Source organism: Lontra canadensis, unplaced genomic scaffold, assembly GCF_010015895.1.
Source record: "Lontra canadensis isolate GAN:19392208 unplaced genomic scaffold, GSC_riverotter_1.0 scaffold16, whole genome shotgun sequence".
In the NCBI taxonomy this organism is placed as follows: Eukaryota; Metazoa; Chordata; class Mammalia; order Carnivora; family Mustelidae; genus Lontra; species Lontra canadensis.
Window position 1 is genome coordinate 16,025,685 of NW_022631010.1, and position 18,547 is coordinate 16,044,231.

The 18,547-nt window shown below is 39.8% G+C and overlaps 1 protein-coding gene across 5 annotated transcripts in view; it reads right to left on the reverse strand.

The window, feature by feature from the left end:
• Positions 1-18,547, reverse strand: part of SEL1L2 (SEL1L2 adaptor subunit of ERAD E3 ligase) — a 105,265-nt gene that overhangs the window by 13,482 nt on the left and 73,236 nt on the right. For all 5 annotated transcript variants that reach the window (XM_032859208.1, XM_032859209.1, XM_032859207.1 and 2 more), the window contains 9 exons: positions 17,888-18,042; positions 17,132-17,188; positions 10,511-10,579; positions 9,524-9,601; positions 5,156-5,218; positions 4,504-4,591; positions 1,796-1,944; positions 498-663; positions 315-389 (listed from right to left, as the gene is read on the reverse strand). In XM_032859208.1, the coding sequence (XP_032715099.1) occupies positions 315-389; positions 498-663; positions 1,796-1,944; positions 4,504-4,591; positions 5,156-5,218; positions 9,524-9,601; positions 10,511-10,579; positions 17,132-17,188; positions 17,888-18,042 (900 nt within the window). The remainder of the gene's footprint in view (positions 1-314; positions 390-497; positions 664-1,795; positions 1,945-4,503; positions 4,592-5,155; positions 5,219-9,523; positions 9,602-10,510; positions 10,580-17,131; positions 17,189-17,887; positions 18,043-18,547) is intronic.

The following is an 18,547-nucleotide window of genomic DNA, read 5'->3' on the forward strand; positions in this document are numbered from 1 at the left end:
TCAGCAAATGAGTGACTGAGGTCAGAACAAGAAAACTGGTTTCCTGAGTCAAAACTGTCTTGTTTCAAACAACTACTCTGGTGCCTACATTTACCAAACCAGGGACCTTGAGCATAACAAAGAAACAAAGAAAAGAAGTTCCTGGAAATGACCCCTCATCAAAGGCTGACCCTAAGATTGGTACCATGGGAAAGACCACCGAATTGATAGCCTGCAGCTTTCTGCTTATATACCGAAGAACTCAGCTGGAGCAAATCGATGACTGATAGTGGACAGGGACTAGGCGTGTGCTCATTTTTATCTAGGCTCTGTACCTTGAATGGCAGCTCTATTCCATAGGAGAAGTGCCATTGGATACATCTTCTCTTTTTCAAGAATCTTAGCCTTTTCTAAAAAAAGAGAGACATTTCATTAGGAAGGCTTAAAATACCCGTGTAGTAAAGTCATTTATGCATATGTATGATTGGGGAATTGCAGAGAATTTTAACTTATCTTACTAGATTCCAAAATGAATGCTGAATTGCTTTGAGCTACTTCATACCCCATTTCTGCAAGTAGTGCATACTGAACAAGAGAAGAATCTATGTCACCATCCTTATAGGCAAAGTATGCTGTCAGGAATCTCTCAGCCCAGTGGCCTAGTTCACAGACACCTTTATAAAGCTGTACGTGGAGAAAGAAATCGAGCACACAAGTTAGCCCATATGCTTCATCCCAGGCAAATGATAAATGAAGTGAATCTTTGGCTTCTTCTGGCTGGTCAGGCAAGGATTTCGGGTCTAAAGTATGGCTTTTGAAAATTTATTTAGGGGGAAGAGATAATACCTCTCATAGGCACAAAGATTATAAGTGTAAATTTTTTGGTCTTGAGCTGAAACTTCCTGAGGCTTATTTTAAATTTACGTAATAAACTCTCCTGACTTAAGGCTATTTGGCAGGACAGAATGTTTTGATTTCTGTTTTTTAAAAAAGGACTGTTCTGGGTACTGCTGCTCTGCAAGGGTGAGTTATAAGGCCACAGCTGATGTGGAAAGGAGAGAATGAAGGGAAGACAGTGCCTAAGGGTGTAGGTGACATAACCGTGAGGGAGGTGTGCAGAGCTCTGTGGGGACAAGCGTCAACTTAGCTGAATAGCCCTTATGTAACCAAAAGAGGTTAGCCATACATAATTCATTAGGAAGTTGGCAAAGGAGCAAATCTAAAGATAGATTATTAGCTGGCAGCCTTTGAAATGAGTTTCAGAGGGGTCAGATTGCAACATGGAGGTATTTATTTTGGTTCAGCAGAAGTGTTTAATAAATCACTGAAGGGCATTAAGGTCCTAAAAGCTTTCTTTTGAAGAGTACATCACTGGCTCAAGCTGAAAGGATTCACTTTTCCAGTTGTCATCCAAATCATCAAAAACTTAAGGACCTTGCTTTCTGGGAAGAAGTGGGCTACAGTTTCTAAGCTAAACGAAGCCTTTCATTTCCCAAGTCACAACTCCCAGTCCCACTTAGAAGGCCAAATTGCCCTGGCCATTTGAATGAAGGCTGAGGCAGAGCTCCTTAACTGAATTCTGAGATGAGCTTTAAACCTGATGAAAAGCCAAAAGCAAGAGAGGAGGGATCATTTCTCCTCTTCCCTGTCCCAGCCCGAGTTACATCACAGCTTTTCTGCGTGGCCAATGTCTGTGTTCACACTCTCAACAGGAAGACATAATATCTATAAAATCAAAGGCACCAACAACTGAAGGACAATATCACCTCCTCTCTGTGATAAATGAAAAACGCTTTAAACACATGCCATTATTTACCTCCACAGCAGTTCTGCACGATCTTAACACTCCCGTTCCTGTCGCGTACATCTCGGCCAGGTAATAAATGGCGAGGGGCTGCCCACTCTGAGATGCCAAGTAAAAATATTTGAAGGCAAGTTTATAATCCTTCCATACTCCAGAGCCAGCTGAAAATTAAAATTATTTTGAGCCACCCCTTGTTTATTTTTTTTTTTTTGCGTTATAATCTATGGGTATAATGGTCACATGATGCCTACTATTTTAAATGGGATGAGAAAAGCCAACCAAAAGTCAAGCTGTTATAGATCCACTATGTGGAGGGGAAAGAAGTTAAGTTTGCTTATAAGTAAGAATGTGGAAATTTATGTTCTTGACCCATTCAGAGACCTGAAGAAGAAAGACTCTTAAGTCTCATGAGACTATCTCCTCAATTCGGCATACCTAAAGTTAGTGAAAAGGAGACCAAGAGGTGGTCTCTGAGGACCGAGGACATCAGGACATGGCTCACCATTCTTGTCTTTCCACATCAGGAGACCAGTAGAGCTTTTCCCAGTCATAACTACAGAGTTTGGAGCAGGTGAATCCCAGTTCCAGGAGGCCCTGCTCAGACTGAACTCATACTTGGAGCAAGGAGAGGCATTTAGGGCTAGGGTGGAAAATCAGCATGCTCTTAGCAGCTTGTCCTGGCTCTCTCATTACTTTTTGTGAGTTGGGCACCCTCTAGGAACTTCATTTGTAAAAGGAGAGGCTTTCACTAGATGGTCCTTAACTTGTCTTCCAGCTCTCAACATTTCATAACCTTTAGAAGCAGTGCCACTAAGAGCAAAGACTCTGGAGGCAAATCACTTGGGTTTGAATGCCAGCTTCACTAACCATGTGATCTTGGGCAAGCTGTTGGACCTGTGATGTGCCTCAGTTTGCTTATCTATAAACTGTAGGATATCCCCTAGACATGTTGAGAGGACCAAATGAGTAGACACACATAAAGACTTAATAAATATTAGCCATTGCTATTACTCTTATTCTAGAAGCTTGAGGAATCTGAGAGATCCTGATCCTGGGCCTGGGACCTGGAATGAGCTAGAAGAACAAGGCCATTTTGGCAATCACCCAAAACAATATAAAACAGGCCATCATCCTGGGCTACTGTGGAAAATGCCTGCTGATGATGCAAACTCCTGCTGCCCTAGCCCTGCCTCTGAAATGAAGGACTTAGTGGAGATACTCGGGTATGTTCAGATATCTTGGTACTCATCTAGGGCACTCCCTCTCTCAATCCCCACAGAGTATTACAAACTTTCATGGCTTTCTGAGACATCCTACCCCAATCACTTTACCTTTGTTCTCAGAAGACAACTTGGTGGTGCCTAGTTCATTGAGGAAATTTTCTTTTTTAAAAAATATTTTATTTATTTATTTGTGTGTGAGAGAAAAGGAGAGTGAGCATGAGCAGGGAAGAGGGGCAGAGGGAGAGGGAGAGGAAGAAGCAGACTCCTGGCTAAGCAGGGAGCCCCATGTGGGGCTTGATTCCAGGACTCTGGGATCATGACCTAAGCCAAAGTCAAATTGACTGAGTCACCCAGGCACCCAAGGAAATTCTTACATTGTCTTTTCTCACTTGCCTCTCTCTCCCTCCCTCCAGATTTATATCTGCACCATCCTTTCTTTCAACTCTCCAATCTTTGAGGGTGAGAAATCCCTCCTCTTTATTAAAACTAAGGAGGCCTCCACTGACCTGGGTGCATTCAGATCCTAATGTCACTCAACTTTTTCTAGAATTTCTTCATCAATTATCACACCACTCCCAAGATACATTAACCATCTCCATTGGCTGGCTCTTTTTTTGCCAAAAATTATACCCAGGTCTCTCATCACCTTAAAAAGAACTCCCTCTTGGTTCTTGATCCCCCTCATGCCACTGTTCCATCTCTTTTCTTCCATTTAAAGGCACACAACTTCTAAGAATATTTTTATCCATCTACTTTCTCACCTTCCATTTATACCTCATTCCATCATATCTGGCTTCTACCCCAACCAGTCCAATGACTACACAAATATTCTCTATATTGAAAAGTCCCATTGATTCTTAGCTTTTACTTTTCTTTTCTCTTTTCTTTATCTTTCTTTCTTTTTTTTTGTTTTGTTTTTGTTCTGAAGAAGCAGGATTCTCATTGCATTTCACAGGGAGGTCCATTCATTTATTCTTTCTTGAAAGTACCATGCTATGGTTCCTTAAGATCACTTTTCCCATGACCATGTCTTTTCAGTCTTTTCATGACTATTCTTTCTCTGCCCATTCTTTTCAATATAGCACTGAGGACCACCAGATTTCTGACCATGGCCCACTGTTCCTCTCATGCTCTCTCTTTTCTTTTTGCACTCTCAGCTACTTTTAACTAACTCCTCTACATTGATGCCTCCCAAATCCTCTCTCCAAGTCTGACCCTTCTGGTGAGTTTCATACCTGCTTTTGGGTATGCACGTTTGCTATCACAAGGCACCTCAAACTCAACCTTTTCAAAAGTGAGTTTCCTCAATGTACCTCCTTGCCTCCTCCCTCAATTGGTGTCCTTTCTTTAATTCTTCAAATGCATCCTCATAATGCTGCCTCAGTATTCTGTCTAAACCAATCACTCCAACAATTTGATCTTTGTAACAAAAACAAGGAGTAGAAATAATAATGCATTTGTCATTCTTGGTACAGCAGCCATATTTGTAGCACTTACAGTAGTACATGAAGCCTAATTGAAACTGTGCATTGGGCCATCCTTTCTCTGCAGCTCTCTGAAAGTATTTAAGTGCTTCAGCATAATTCTGCAAGATAATTACATTCTATTACTCAAAGGTGTATGTATAACTCCATGGTAACAATTGCCTTCCACTTAAAAAAAAAAAAAGGATAGGTAGTGCTTTATGTGATTTAGGCTAATTAAAATAGTATCAAAGTGTTATGCATTTTATTTCATTATTATGTTAGATTCTATTAGGAAATAATTATCTCATTTTCACTGTAAATTATGTATTTTCCTACCCTGACAGTAGGTTTTGTTAGATATTGGGGGAGGGTCACTCAAAAGAGAGAGGTTACACTAAGAAACTCAAGTTCTCTATCAGAAAAAATCCTCAGGGGTTGTTTGATTTTTAAGGTTACTTAGAATCTATAATTCTAAGATATAATTAGGGTTGTTATTCTTGTCACAAATTTGTTTTATGTCTCTTTTGGCAAATATTCCACTGAATTATTTTCTAGTGTCAAATATGATAGTTTGGCAAACCAGGTATTAGAGACTAATTCCTTTAAGTTAGTCAACGATTATGAATTTTACCTTATAAATTGCTAGAAATACGTTGAAAAGAGAGAGAAATTATTTAACTTACCACAGGAACTCCTTTCCCATAAAAGTAAAGAAGACCAAGCCCATGAAGACCAATTGCATTGCCCTGGAACAGTTTTAAAAATCCAAGTAAAGTCCCAGAACAATTCATGATAAGAAAAACTATGACAAAAATCACTTCAAATATTTAAAATGCACCCAATAGCGGATTAAATCAAGGCAAGTTAATCAGGCAGTTGGTAAGTTATTCTGTCTCTCTCTAGTTTCTCCTTTCAAACCTTCATAACCCCCTTTGACTAGAAAAGAGGGAAACAAAAGTCAACTCTTTTTTCCATTCTTTCATCCTTCATTTATTTAGTGCTTGCTTTGTGTGTGACTCTGTAATAGGTGTCGGACTGGGGTAGGAGGTGAAAGTTGAAAGATGAACAATGATCCCTGCCTCAGAGAGTTCACAGGCTTGTGGACTCCAATCAACTATAGTGCCTCCTAAATAGCCATGTCAAATGTGGTAAGTCCCATAGTAGAATCAGATTCAGAAATGCTGTGGACACCTAGAAGAGGGATACTCAACTGCCTAGATGAGGCTAGGGACTGAGAGGATTGAGTTGTTAAAGGTGGTTGACATTTGAACTTGGTTTTGAAGGATGTGTGGGAGCTTTTCCAGAAGGGAAAAGTCTATCCAGACACTTGTTACCTGCTTTGGTCAAAGGAGGTTGATATAAATGGCCAAATAACATTTTAGAGAATCTGTGAATTTCAATCATTGGTACTTCTTTATTCAAATTTGACTGCTTATAATATCATCAGTGTCTTCTTTTGCACTTGATGCAAAATTAATTACCTTTTTTTTCTAATTAGTATTCTAAAGAGTCTAAGGAAGGGAGTTTTTAGCATGTTTTAGCATTTAACACATGTTCAAAAATATTGGTATTTAGCATATCAATCCAGGATAAAGAGTGAACCTTGAAAGTGACTTCCCTAACCAGGAAACTCACTTTTCTTTTGGTCTCCCATCATGCATTTCACCCTTTTGTGATTGAATGAGGAGGTACATTTGGCCACTTGGCTGTCATTCAGCAGATTTGTAGGTTTGCTTTACAGATTTATAGCATTTCCTCAGGAACTCAAATTTTGATTGAAAGCTCTCCAGATTTCTTCTTACCTCCTAAATGGAGTTATTGTGGATGCAACCAGAGTACCTCTCAGTGACACAAGAATAGCACATCACTAGAAAAGGCATCATTGAAAAATAATTTCAAAACTCCAAAGTTTGAGCTTCTGCATATCAAAGGGCCAGCTATTGTAAGAATTCTTAAGGATGGTCCAGCTGTATTTAAAAGAGCTGTAACACAACTGCTCTCTTCTTCCCGCTTGTCCCGACTACATCTACCTGTGGTCCTAGGATGCTTGGGATAGTCTGGTCTGGAGATAGTAAGGCCTGCTGTGATGGATGTGGTTAAGTCTAGTGAGTCTGTCTTCTAACTATCCTCATTTTAGGTATTGAGAAAAATGGAAGGGAAAGGAACTGAGAAGAGGGAAGAAGGAAGGGAGGAAATAAGGGATGGGTTCTGACTTTTGATTCACCGACTGTTTAAGGACCAGAGGGCTTATTTGTAACTTTCAGGTCAGGAGTAGCCAACTCAAATATACCTCCAGGAACGATTAAGGTAATGTAAGAAGTACACTGATCTGGGTGATAGAGTGACAGGGACTGAGGAAAAGGAGAGAGTTCCTGCCTTGTCTGCTCTGCTTTCTGCTCCAGGCCACCGGTGTGACATGGAATGGCAGCCTCATACGGTCAGCTCTTTCCATTTTCTAAGGAAAGCTGGATGTCCAGACTTTTATATGAGATTTCCTAATCTTTGTTACTTCAGTATAGTTGACACATGGTGTTCCATTAGTTTCAGGTGTATAGGATAGTGATTTGACAACTCTGTATGCATTATGTTATGCTCACCACAAGTGTAGCTACCATCTGTCACCATGTGAGATTGCCTGATTTCTGAAACACCTTCTGGGCCAAACGAAGCATATGTATAGGCAATCCCCCATATATAATTTCCACTTTAGGGCTCAGTGCTCTTGCTTAGGTTAATGGACGTGAACTGAGAGAGCAGTCACTTATTTGTCAAGTATTTGATGAACCTCTACTATGTACTAAGACTACTGTCCTCCTAGTTGAGGAGACATGGTCTCCAGACACTAGGAGAGAAGGCACAAGGTAGAAGCATTGAAGTTCCAGCAGTACAGAGACTGAATGTGGGGCAAGTGCAGAAAAGGGAAAATTATATGAACCAAGGTGGGTAGAGGTGGGTTTGCAGAAGGAGAGAGGATTGAGCTCTCTTCTGCGGGATGGGTGGGATTCAGAATGGGAAGTTTGGGGAAGGAAGGAAGATGACAAAAGTGTGGAGACGAGGATGGGCCTGATGTGTTCAGAGGTGTGAAAGAGAAAAGCAGAAGGGGACGCCTGGGTGGCTCAGTTCGTTAGGTGTCTGCCTTCAGCTCAAGTCATGATCCCAGGGTCCTGGATGGAGTCCCTCATCAGGCTTGGGGCCTGCCTCTCCCTTTGCCTGTCACTCCCCTTGCTTGTGCTCTCTCTATCTGACAAATAAATAAATAAAATCTTTTTCTTTTTTAAAGAGAAAAGTAGAAGCATATGGTCCAATATGGACCCAACAGGATAACTGCTCATGTTTCTGAGTAAACATAAAGACTGTAGTTTTGCATCCTGGTACTGATATGCCTTAAAAACAAATGTAAAAAGATGCGTTTGTGTGTGTATTTGTATGGATATGCAGAGTGGAAGACAGAAACCCTGTACTTTGGTAGTGACCCCAAGTGAGAAATCTAATAAACCATCCAGGTGATGATAAAGGAATATATGGTCATGTCCCCCTGATGCCATTCAGAATAATTACCATAAAGATAATTTCAGATTTTCTCTGTAAAGAAAGGTAGCTCAGGTTTAGAACACAAGTAGCTCAGATCCCTGCTGGTTACACAGCCCTGAATAGCTTGGGAGCTGGGTTAATTTACACACCCAACTTCCTGGCATTATTCCTTTGGGCTGACAAATTCAGCATTATTTGGCAGATTACAAGAGACCTTCCTGTTACATTAGCCCACCTCTTTTTCAGTCTGCTTTCCCTTGTCATCCTAATCTAATGGTACTCCAGATAACTAGCCTGCTGAGCAAAAATTTCATACAAATTACAAGGGAGAGGAGCCGAGTACCAGCCTTCTCAGTAATTTACACCACAATAGCAGCAGCTCCGAGGTGCTAGTCATTTATAAATAGGCTCCTAAAGCAGCGTGTGGGCTTTTAAATGCTGAGAGAGGTTGAAAATATTCCCCGATTTGAGCACATCTTTATTCCCAGTGTTGCAGTATGGGGTTGTAAGACTACACGGTGCTTCCTACTGTGCGGGGTTAGGAAGTTTATCAGGGCCATTCCCCAACATTAGGCTGATGGGTGTTGCAATGAGGATGTTCTTAATGCACTGAAGGGATTCAGAGTAGTCTGCTAAGTTTTATCAGACAGATGCCAGGCTCACTGAGCCCAGGAATCAAGACAAAAATTTTCAAGGCAGGAGCCATGTTATTCCATTTTTTATATTCCCTCACGGTCCAATCACTTCTGCCTTGGATATGCTTTGAAGTTCACGCCACCTCACTGGCCCCAAACTGCAAAAGATAATAGTTGACACACCCTGTCTACTGTAAGCTAGGCACTGATTTCAGGACTTTGCAAGATGAGGCCCATAAATATTAACCCATTAAATCCTGGCAACAACAATATGGGGCAAACTTATATGCCCATTTGACAGATGGGGAAATCGAGGCACAGAGAGGTTAAGTAACTTGCCCATGGTCACACAGACAGTATGCTGCAGGGCTGGCATTTAAACCATGGATTCTGCCCCCAGAACCATGCTCTCAACCATCTTGTCCTGGTCCCTGTCTGATGATCTCCTCTTGGGCCAGGGGAGATTCTGGCCTCTGGCAGAGATCGAACTGGAAAAAACTGGGCATTTCTTATTTGTCTTTGCCCTGAACTTACTGCAGACATTCTTTGAGTTTTCCCTTCCTCTGTCCTTGTCCTTTTTATTTCCCATTTCCTGGGCTAAATGGCCTCACCTGCTGCACAGGGGAGGGAAAGCTGAGATTTGTCTGGCCTCCTGCTAGAACAGCATATGACACTGCCATTTTTTATTTACCAAGAAGACAAGCGACGTCTCCCCCTATCCCAATGCCATATTTTATTGTCAGTGATATTCTTCTTCTCCAGGACACAAAACTCCCAGGCTCATTAGCTGAACATGAAGCTTTGGAATCAATTCTTCGACATCAGTCTGCATGTAACAAAAGCCAAATATTTTTCTGTACTTACAGAAATGTGCTGAAGACATACCTTACTGGCTGCCATGGAAAAGTATTTGAAGGCAGTAGCATTATTTTGTGGTGCTGCAGCATTCCCTTCTAAATACATCTAAACAAACAAACAAACAAACAAACAAAAAGAGCATGTAATAACTATGGAATCTGCAGGTGATTAAAAAATGTTTTGGAGCTACATAGATGTGATAACTGCACAACATTGTGAATGCAGTAAATGCCACTGAATGATAGACTATGGTGAATTTTATGTTATTTGAATTTCACTTCAATTTTAAGAAAGGAAAAAACTAAAGAAATAATCTCTTGCATACATTCGGGAGTGACCTTGCTGGAGGGCAAAGAAATGGACCCTGTTGGTGTTTTCTCACACTTCCTTTCATCTCAATTTGTTTGTAGCACTTTGAAAAGTGGCGCATTTGTCCCCATGGTTACTAATGCAAATTGGCCGCAGGGAGCCAAGGGCAGCACTTGGGGGAGTCAGTGGTCTTTGAAGGAGAGGAAAAAAAAAAGTGCCTCTTTAAAGGAATTGTCCACAAAAGTTGCTCAGCATCTGAGGAGGATCCTCCCTTGATAGGGGCCCAAGGATGGATTTTGGTCAGCCTAGAGCTGGTTCTCATTCCCACGGTGTAGGAAGGAGGCACCTTATTGGGTGGAATCCTATACTAGTTAGATGTTCAACTGACCCAGATGTCTTGTTACATGGCAGAGCAGAGGGTCATGGGGGTGGTAGGGGTCTCTGAACTACACTCAGCCCAGGAGCCCTGGGCCAGGTGCAATTTCAAGGCTACCTTTGGTGCCCCAGATAGAGGCTGCTGTTGTATGGGGCTTTTTCTCAAATGGTTATCTCAAGTATACTATCCTCAGTCTGGAGTGGAATGCCTTGGTCAGCTGCTTCCATGAGAGACATCTGTCGTGCTATACTGGGTTCAGTTCACTGGTACCATTAGTTTCTTAAGATTTTTAAGAAATGAAAAAATACCAATCAAGATGAAGCATGTACCTTTCCTATAAATGCCATGGCATTTGCACTCCCAGCCTTTGCTGCCTTTAAGAAGTAGTATAATGCTTTCTGGAGAGAAAAGGAACAGTATTATCGATAGTCACATACATACCCTGTGAAATGTCTTTTCAAACCAAACTTTATTTCATTTAACATGCATTTTTTAAAAAATCTATGAAATGCCTACACTTTTTAAGGCACTATTTCAAATGCTATTTCAAACAAACCTGAAGAGTTTATTTTAAAAATAATTTTAAAATGTGAGGGCTTGTTTCTTGCATGTGGAAAGGCATGATGGGCATGTGGCTTTGTGGAGGACAGATGGATCCCAGCTCTACAACCACATAGTCTATTATTTTGAAAAAGTATGCCTTGATGTTGATACTATGTACTTATTTTATAAGACAGTTTGTATAGTTTGGTAGAATTGGATATGTAGCTTCCTAATGTTTCTAAGGCAGAGTGAGTGAAACAAGGCACACCAGGCCGCCTGCTGAGACCAGGTCTTTTTACAGAGGTAAACTTCAGCCCTATTCTTTCTAAATCAAAAACAAAGGACACCAGCCAGCCTCTGATTCTCTTTAGGTCAGAACATTGAATGAAATGCTCAGTTTAGCTCATATAAGGGCCGACCTGACCCTTGTTACCCTATTCCCTAGGCCTCATTGTGACCCCTCAGAAGTTCTCAGAAACCACGTGAAGCATTAACAGAAATCCTCTGCAGGAATGAGAAATGAAGACACTCTCTGAAGTGTCTTTTTAGGACACAACTCTTCTGCTCTTTAAAAAGCTTTGACTAAGTTGATGGGCAAGGATCTGCTCCTTCTCAAAGAGAAGAGGAGGTGTAAGGAAGAAACATGAGTAGTTCTTTTATATGTAAATTTACTCCAGAAATACTGCCAATTTATTTGGGAGCCACACCCTTGTTATTAAAGTCAGTCTGCTTTGTGGACACAACTAAATATAAAGGCCACCAGTACTGCATCTCACTACACCATACACCCATGCATCCATCCATCTCTCCTAGTCTTCATTTATTTTTTCAGAAACTTGATTGAAAGTGCTATGTATATGGCATGTATATGGTTTATGGTCTATGGTAGCTTGTTATTATAGGTGAGTCACAGAGGAATAAAAAAACACCATCCCTACATTTTTTCCCTACCAATACTGCTGAGAAGAAAGGCATATATGCAAGTAGCAATGACAGTAAGTGATAGTTGGGATAAAAGGAACCCCAAAAAGAATGAGAGAGGTATGGAATAACAGAATTATACATATGTGTTTTACAAGCTTTGTCTTACCTAATCTTCACAACATCACTAGAAGGAAGGTACTATTAATATTTGAGCCAATTTTGTGACACTCAAAGTCAAGCAGCGGGTACCAGAGTCACATTAGTAGCATGATTCCAATTTCCATGCACTTAGTACTCTGCCTTCACATTGTCAAGAAAGAGGACTCAAATGGCAAAGGTCTTATAAAAGATGGACAGGATTCACCAGTGCAGAGGGCATCATAGGCTGGAGGAATAACATGAGCAAGTAATAGAGATAGAAATGTCCAACATACGTCTAGGAAATAGTAATTACTTCAGTATGGTTGAAGCAGAATATCTAAAAGTTAGGACTTGCAAGAATATGATGGGGCCTTATTATAACAATTCTGAATACTAGGCCAAGACTTCTATTTTATATGATAGAAAAAAGAAGCCATTGGAAATTTATGAGCATAAGGGAATCTTGAAACAACAAATACTGTCCAAAATGTCTGGGAATAACCTAAGTGTCAGTTGGATAGGGGGAAATTGTAGCAATGTATGATTTATCAATCATCTATCAGTAAACAAATCAAATGCATGATTTACTAATCACATTTATCAGACCCCATTAACACAGAAAATAAAGGTATTTCTTACGAATGCCTCCACTGAGCCAAGACACAAATATACATATAGGTGACTATCGTGGCATGCACCCGTAGATTTAAATGTCCGAACTTATCATAGTATCTACTGTATATGAGGCACTTGGGAAACATTTCTGGAATGAATGCATGAGGGAGTGGATGAAGGCGTAAGTTTATAAATCTCTAAAACAAGAGAACTGGATTTTAAGCTTTATAACCCCTTATAACTTTCATACTATGATCTGTGAAATAATTTTCACTGTCCAGTTTCAGAATTTGGCTCTCAAAATATTTGGCAATAGAAAATTCTGGGAAAAAATTGTCACTCTGAGAAGCTATATTTGAACTGTTGAAAGAAAATAAGCAAATAAGAATCAGAAGAAAATAAGAACCTCGGAGTCTTCCCCATCTTTCAATATAATGATCCCATAAAGACCAAAGGAATTGAAGCTTTCTCTAATTTCCCCTTCTACACCCTTCCACTCTCATGGCTTACTTAGCATTTCAGTTCTCTTTCACTTGTCTTTAAATTAACCTGCCTTTAGTGCTATTGCTTTAATTGTATGAACATTTACTAAACATTATGTTAAAGTTAAAAGTATCATGCAATCTACTTTGATGAGTCCTTGCTCTGAAAGAGTTAAGTATCCATCTATCCATCAATCCATCCATCTACCCATCCATGTGTCTACTCATCCATCCATCCATCCATCTACTGTGGTCTGGATATTTGTGTGCTTTCAAATTCAAATTTTGAAGGCCTGATACCCAAGGTGATGGTATTAGGAGGTGGGCCTTTGGAAGATGACTGGCACCAAGCCTTCATGAATGGGATTAGCGCCTTTATAAAAGAGGCCTTAGAGAACTAGCTCTTTCTTTCTGTTATGTGAGGATACAATGAGAAGTCCATAAATTAGAAGAGGGCCCTATCCAACCATGCTGGCACTCTGATCTCAAACTTCTAGCCTCCAAAATGTGAGAAATAAGTTTCTGTTGTTTATCAGACACCCAGACTATGGTATTTTTGTTACAGCAGCTAAAACAGACTAAGACACATCCATCCTTCCTTCAAATACTTACTGAGTACCTACTGTCATGTTTTACTGATTCTAGGATGTAACCCCCACACACACTTTAATCAGGACACTTCTTATTATCAACAGCATCATATGATTTATATTGGCAATGTTTTTCTTTCTCAATAGAACATAAAGAACTTATAATTGATGGGACCTTAGATAGGATGAAATATAGTATGTCCCAGGCATATGTGAAGTGAAATTTTATTATTTAAACACATACGTTCTTACAACGAGCATAATTTTTCACTGGTTCAAGAAAATCCCTAGGTTTAATCAGTTTGTAATATTTCCTCTAGAATGAAATGCCAAGAAAATGTATTATTTAAAAAAAATTTATGAATACTTCTTTTATCTCAAAATATGTAAATCAATCTGAAAAGGGATGATAGTAGCTCTTGTCTTTTTAAGGGTGTTAGAGTAGACAAAGCAGTTGCCCTTACATATCTGATATTATGCCTCTGCTAGGTTTAATTTAATTATGCCCTATCCACTTTAATAATATGCACCCAAATACCCAGCTTTCCTAATCCAATTCATTCTGAGCCTGTATAAATTTAGGAATGCAAATTACATTAAAAGGTATGTGTAGAAATTCAAGATAATGTAATCAAGGATTGCATACACAATATTTTTCAGTAATTAAGAATTTGGTAGTGGGGGAGGGAGAGGTGAAAATGTTACCTATAGTGACAACTCAGGAGAGAGATTAATTTAATCAAACAGTGAGGAGGGGGAAAAAAAAAACAACTAGTTATTTCCTGGTATTTTAATACTTTGCTGGGCAGTAAACTGGGCATTACTTACAATTATAAAGAACCTTACATTAATAATTTTCTTCAGTGGATTGAAGCATTAGTATACTGGCTCAAGTGGTGGTTCTCAGACTGAGGACCAACATATAATGTTTACAATGCTATCATTCATTCATTCATTCATTCATTCACAAAATACCAAGTACCTAATATGTACTATCAGAGTATAGGATACATAGGAATGAGCAAGACAGACAAGAGCTTACATTCCACTGTGGGGAGACAGCAAACAAGATCAATATAATTCAGGGGGTGATATGGGAAAAGGAAAACAAAAACTGTGATAGGATAAGTGGTGGAGAGTAGAGTTGATCAAGAAAGTCCTCTCTAAGGAGGTAAGTCTTGGAAGATGAGAGGCCAGCCATGGGAAGAGCTATAGTAACAGCCTTTCAGAAATTGGGTTTATCCTTTTAATTTCTCTCACTCCCATGCCACTTCAAGTTGATCCTGGTACAGCTAAGCTGTGGTAAGGTGCAATGACCACAATACTTTGCAGTTGTGCCTATTAAGGGAAGTCCTTTTTCCTCTCCCTTCAATGTTGGCTGGCCTTGTAAATTGCTTTGGCCAAAAGAATGTGGTAGAAGTGATTTGTGAATTCCAGCTCTTGGCCTTAAGAGACTTTTGTGCTTGTCTTCTTAGAATCCTGGGCTGCCATGTGAAAAGCATGGGCATAGCTGGCTAAAAACAGGGAGCATATGGAGAGAACTCACAGATGAGGTCATCACAAACCAGTCAACCCTGGCCAATACTCTACAGATGCATGAACAAATCTAGTCAAGATTGGTTGAGCCTGGCTGGACCAGAAGAATTACTCACTTGAGCCCGGCCAAAACTGCTGACCTGGTAAAATCATGAATTAAATAACTGGTGGTTGTTTTAAGCCATATAATTTGGGGAGTGGTTTAGGATGCAGCCTAAACTAACCCATACATAATCAGTCTTAAGGTTTGAAACCTTGACTGGAACCCTCCATGCAGGTTTGGGTTTATTAGGTTAAGGAAAGCTGGAAGGACAACCCCCCGGCACGTGCCTGAAACTCGCTGATGGTTCTGGAATTGAACCAGACTTTTGGCAATGTCTGGATGGGAAGCACGGAGCCCAAGCCGACCACTTGAAAATTAGAGCTAAAGAAACCCAATTACATCATTCCTTCTCTTTGTTTTATAAATGAGGAAACTAGATTTTAGAGGCTGTATACTATCTCCCCTACTGCCACAACCCCCAGGTTAAAAGGAAGTAAGTTTTGACGGAAGAATGCTGAATCCCAAGTTTCACATTCTGATTCTTAACAACATTGCTACTCAGCTGTGATACTTGAAACAATTTACTTCATCCCTCCAGAATCAGATCCTCATCTGTAAGATAGAGATAATAAAACCTCTGTGAATGAGCCTGCCGGAGAGCCTGACTGGGCTCCTTGGTGTTGCCCAAGTGTCTGGCTATTGCCACTACAACACCAGAATCCTTCACTCAGCCCTGGGATTATACTTCATTCTCCTCTGGAGGCAGCTTCCTTCTGGTGTTCACAATGGCTGGAGCTGCCCTGGAGTATTTAGCTTTGTAGAGCTTTTATGTACTCTGTAAAGATTGATGGGTATTCCCTACAGCTGAGGTTTGGGTGCCTTCATACCCAACAGAATTCATGCTTATGGAAAATAGGTAATTCTTCCCAGTTTACGCATCTGTTATTTAACATAAGAAACTCATTGCAGGCTGAAATATGACACAGGAGGAATATTGTGAATCTAGAATGTCCCATCAAAGAAGCTAGAACCTTGGTTCAGATGAGGATTAATAAAATCTGAAGGCCTTCAGTTGGGCTGTCTTAAGATGCGTGTGCTTATTTCAATTGCTACCTGTTTTATCATATTTTATGAAATTAACTTTGATATTTAGCCACCGTGTACTCTATCTCATATAAAACACAAGTTACACTCACAAAAACAATATAAAGTGAAATGAATAGTAACAACAGATTACTCTTTTATGTAATTTTTTATGTACTCTTATTAAAGTAGTTATTTCTATTGCTTAGCCTTTGGGACTATGTTGAAATAGGGTATGTGTTCCTTGGAGACAGTGAGCACGTGGCTCCTATAAAATGACAGGGACTGCAAAACCATCTTTTATAAAGAATCCCAGTTACTCTTCCTCATATCTGGGGAGATCAATCGCCTTGAAACCATAGTTAGACTCTAGATGAGACCTTATCCCCTGGCTCTGGTATCTTACTGAGATCTTGTATAGGTCAAGCTTATTTGCTCTTTCCTCCACTATAAATCTGAATTGTTAATTAGTCTTCTAACCTCACTGGGATAAGGTAAGGTTAAGCAAAATGACTGAAAGAAGCTTTGCAAATTTATAAAGATGTTTAATAATATTTCTAATTATATTTTAGGCAGTCTGACCCTTAGCAAGAAACTCCCAGGTGGAGTCTCCACAGCTGGCTTTTGGGGAATGGGTGTGTCCAAGGCTGGCAGGTGAGGATATCTACTTCACCTCACCCCAGTTAGGGAGGAAAGAGGCTAGGTTCAAGGGGAACATGGAAACTCCCTGGACCCAAATGCTCTTTCAGGACCCAAATGCTCCCTGGACCCCCTCTACTCCTTAGTATTTAGAGGTAGGTAGGAAAAGAACTTCCTCTAGTGAACTTCGTTCTTCCTCAAAAGCTAGAAATCTGATCTGACCAAGGGTGTAGCAATGGGCTCTCCCCCAGCAACTTTTTCATGCCCCCATCCTCTCTCTTTGCCTCCCTCACCCCATTCTCCTTCACCACTCACCTCCCTACCCCACATGACTGAATCCTGAGACTGACTTACATAGTAATCCTGATCCAGACCTTTCCTCCCAATTAGATGTAACTGTCCAAGAGATACCTAGAAATGAAAAATTTTGAAAATTATTTAGTAATAGTATTAATGTGAATGAAGAAAATAAGTCAATTATACCACAATTTGAAAAATAAATGAATAAAAAGGGTGAAAAAAATGAAGAAAACATTTACTTGGTGATTTTATTATAGTACACTGTTTCAGTATGATGCAGTTGGCATGTCTAAAAAAGAAGCAGAAGAAAGCATTCTAGGCTGTATCTTTTATTGGGTAATTGATTGATGCTGGGCATCTGGCTTCCTCAGTGGCAGGAAGCTGGCCTGCTAGTGTACAGCAACTCCTGGAAACATAAGCCTAGCAGCCTTTACTCTTAGCTCTCAAAATGTCACACAAATGCTGTCCCATTCCCATTCTCAAAGACATAACACTTCTGAATGCTGGTTAAGAGTTTATTCATGTTCAACTCCACACGGGATGGTGCTTTTTTCCTAAATGTAATATCTAGGTTTTTTACAAGTAAAATTTCTAGGAGTAAATGCAAAAGAAAAAATTGCCATTACTATGACAGGTGGCTCTTTCCTTAGGCTATAGAAGCTGTAAGTAGCAGGGAACAAGAAAAGAGGAGCGGATGTCTCTTCTTGTTCACTTTCAGGATAGAGCATTGTTAACCCTTTTAAGACTCAGACAACCAAACCCCTTGTAATTTGCATGTTCTAAAAATCCAGATTTGTTTGTATACATTACTTGTATCTGAACATCTCCTCTTTCTGCCAAAAATTTATAGTATTGGTATATGTCCCAATCCAAAATCTCACTGTTAGAACTCAGATTTTCAGGTCTCTCAGTTAGTCTCACTTTTTCCACTGGAATACCTTCACTTTTTTCCAATTTGTCAGCAACTGTGAACAGATACAAACCAGAGAATAGCCAGACTATACAAGGTTGCAGGAGATAACAATCAACTTAGAGAAAACTGTTGGGCCAATTCTACTTAAATTGTGCAGAGATCTGGTCTACTAATAGAAAAAGGACATGTACCTTTAGGAGATAGAAATTTACTGATTTTTATTTATTTGGTTCTGAGAAAAGTGCAAGAAACCTCATTATTTTTTGCAATCCTTACAAAAATTGTATCAACTTTTATCAGAACCTCCTGAACAGCCTGGCCAAGCTGGCTCAAGGAAAGAAGACAGATGTTAGGAGCAGACAACTGACCTCTATTATCACTAACATTTTCCAAGATTAAAATGACAATATAAGAATAATAATTGCTCCTTAATTACTTCTTATGAATACTCTGAAAATAAATATAAAGATAAATATGTTTGAATAAATCTAACAGAGTATGAAGTTTGAAATATATGTATTTCAATATATACCACATATATAGGAATATATTGAATA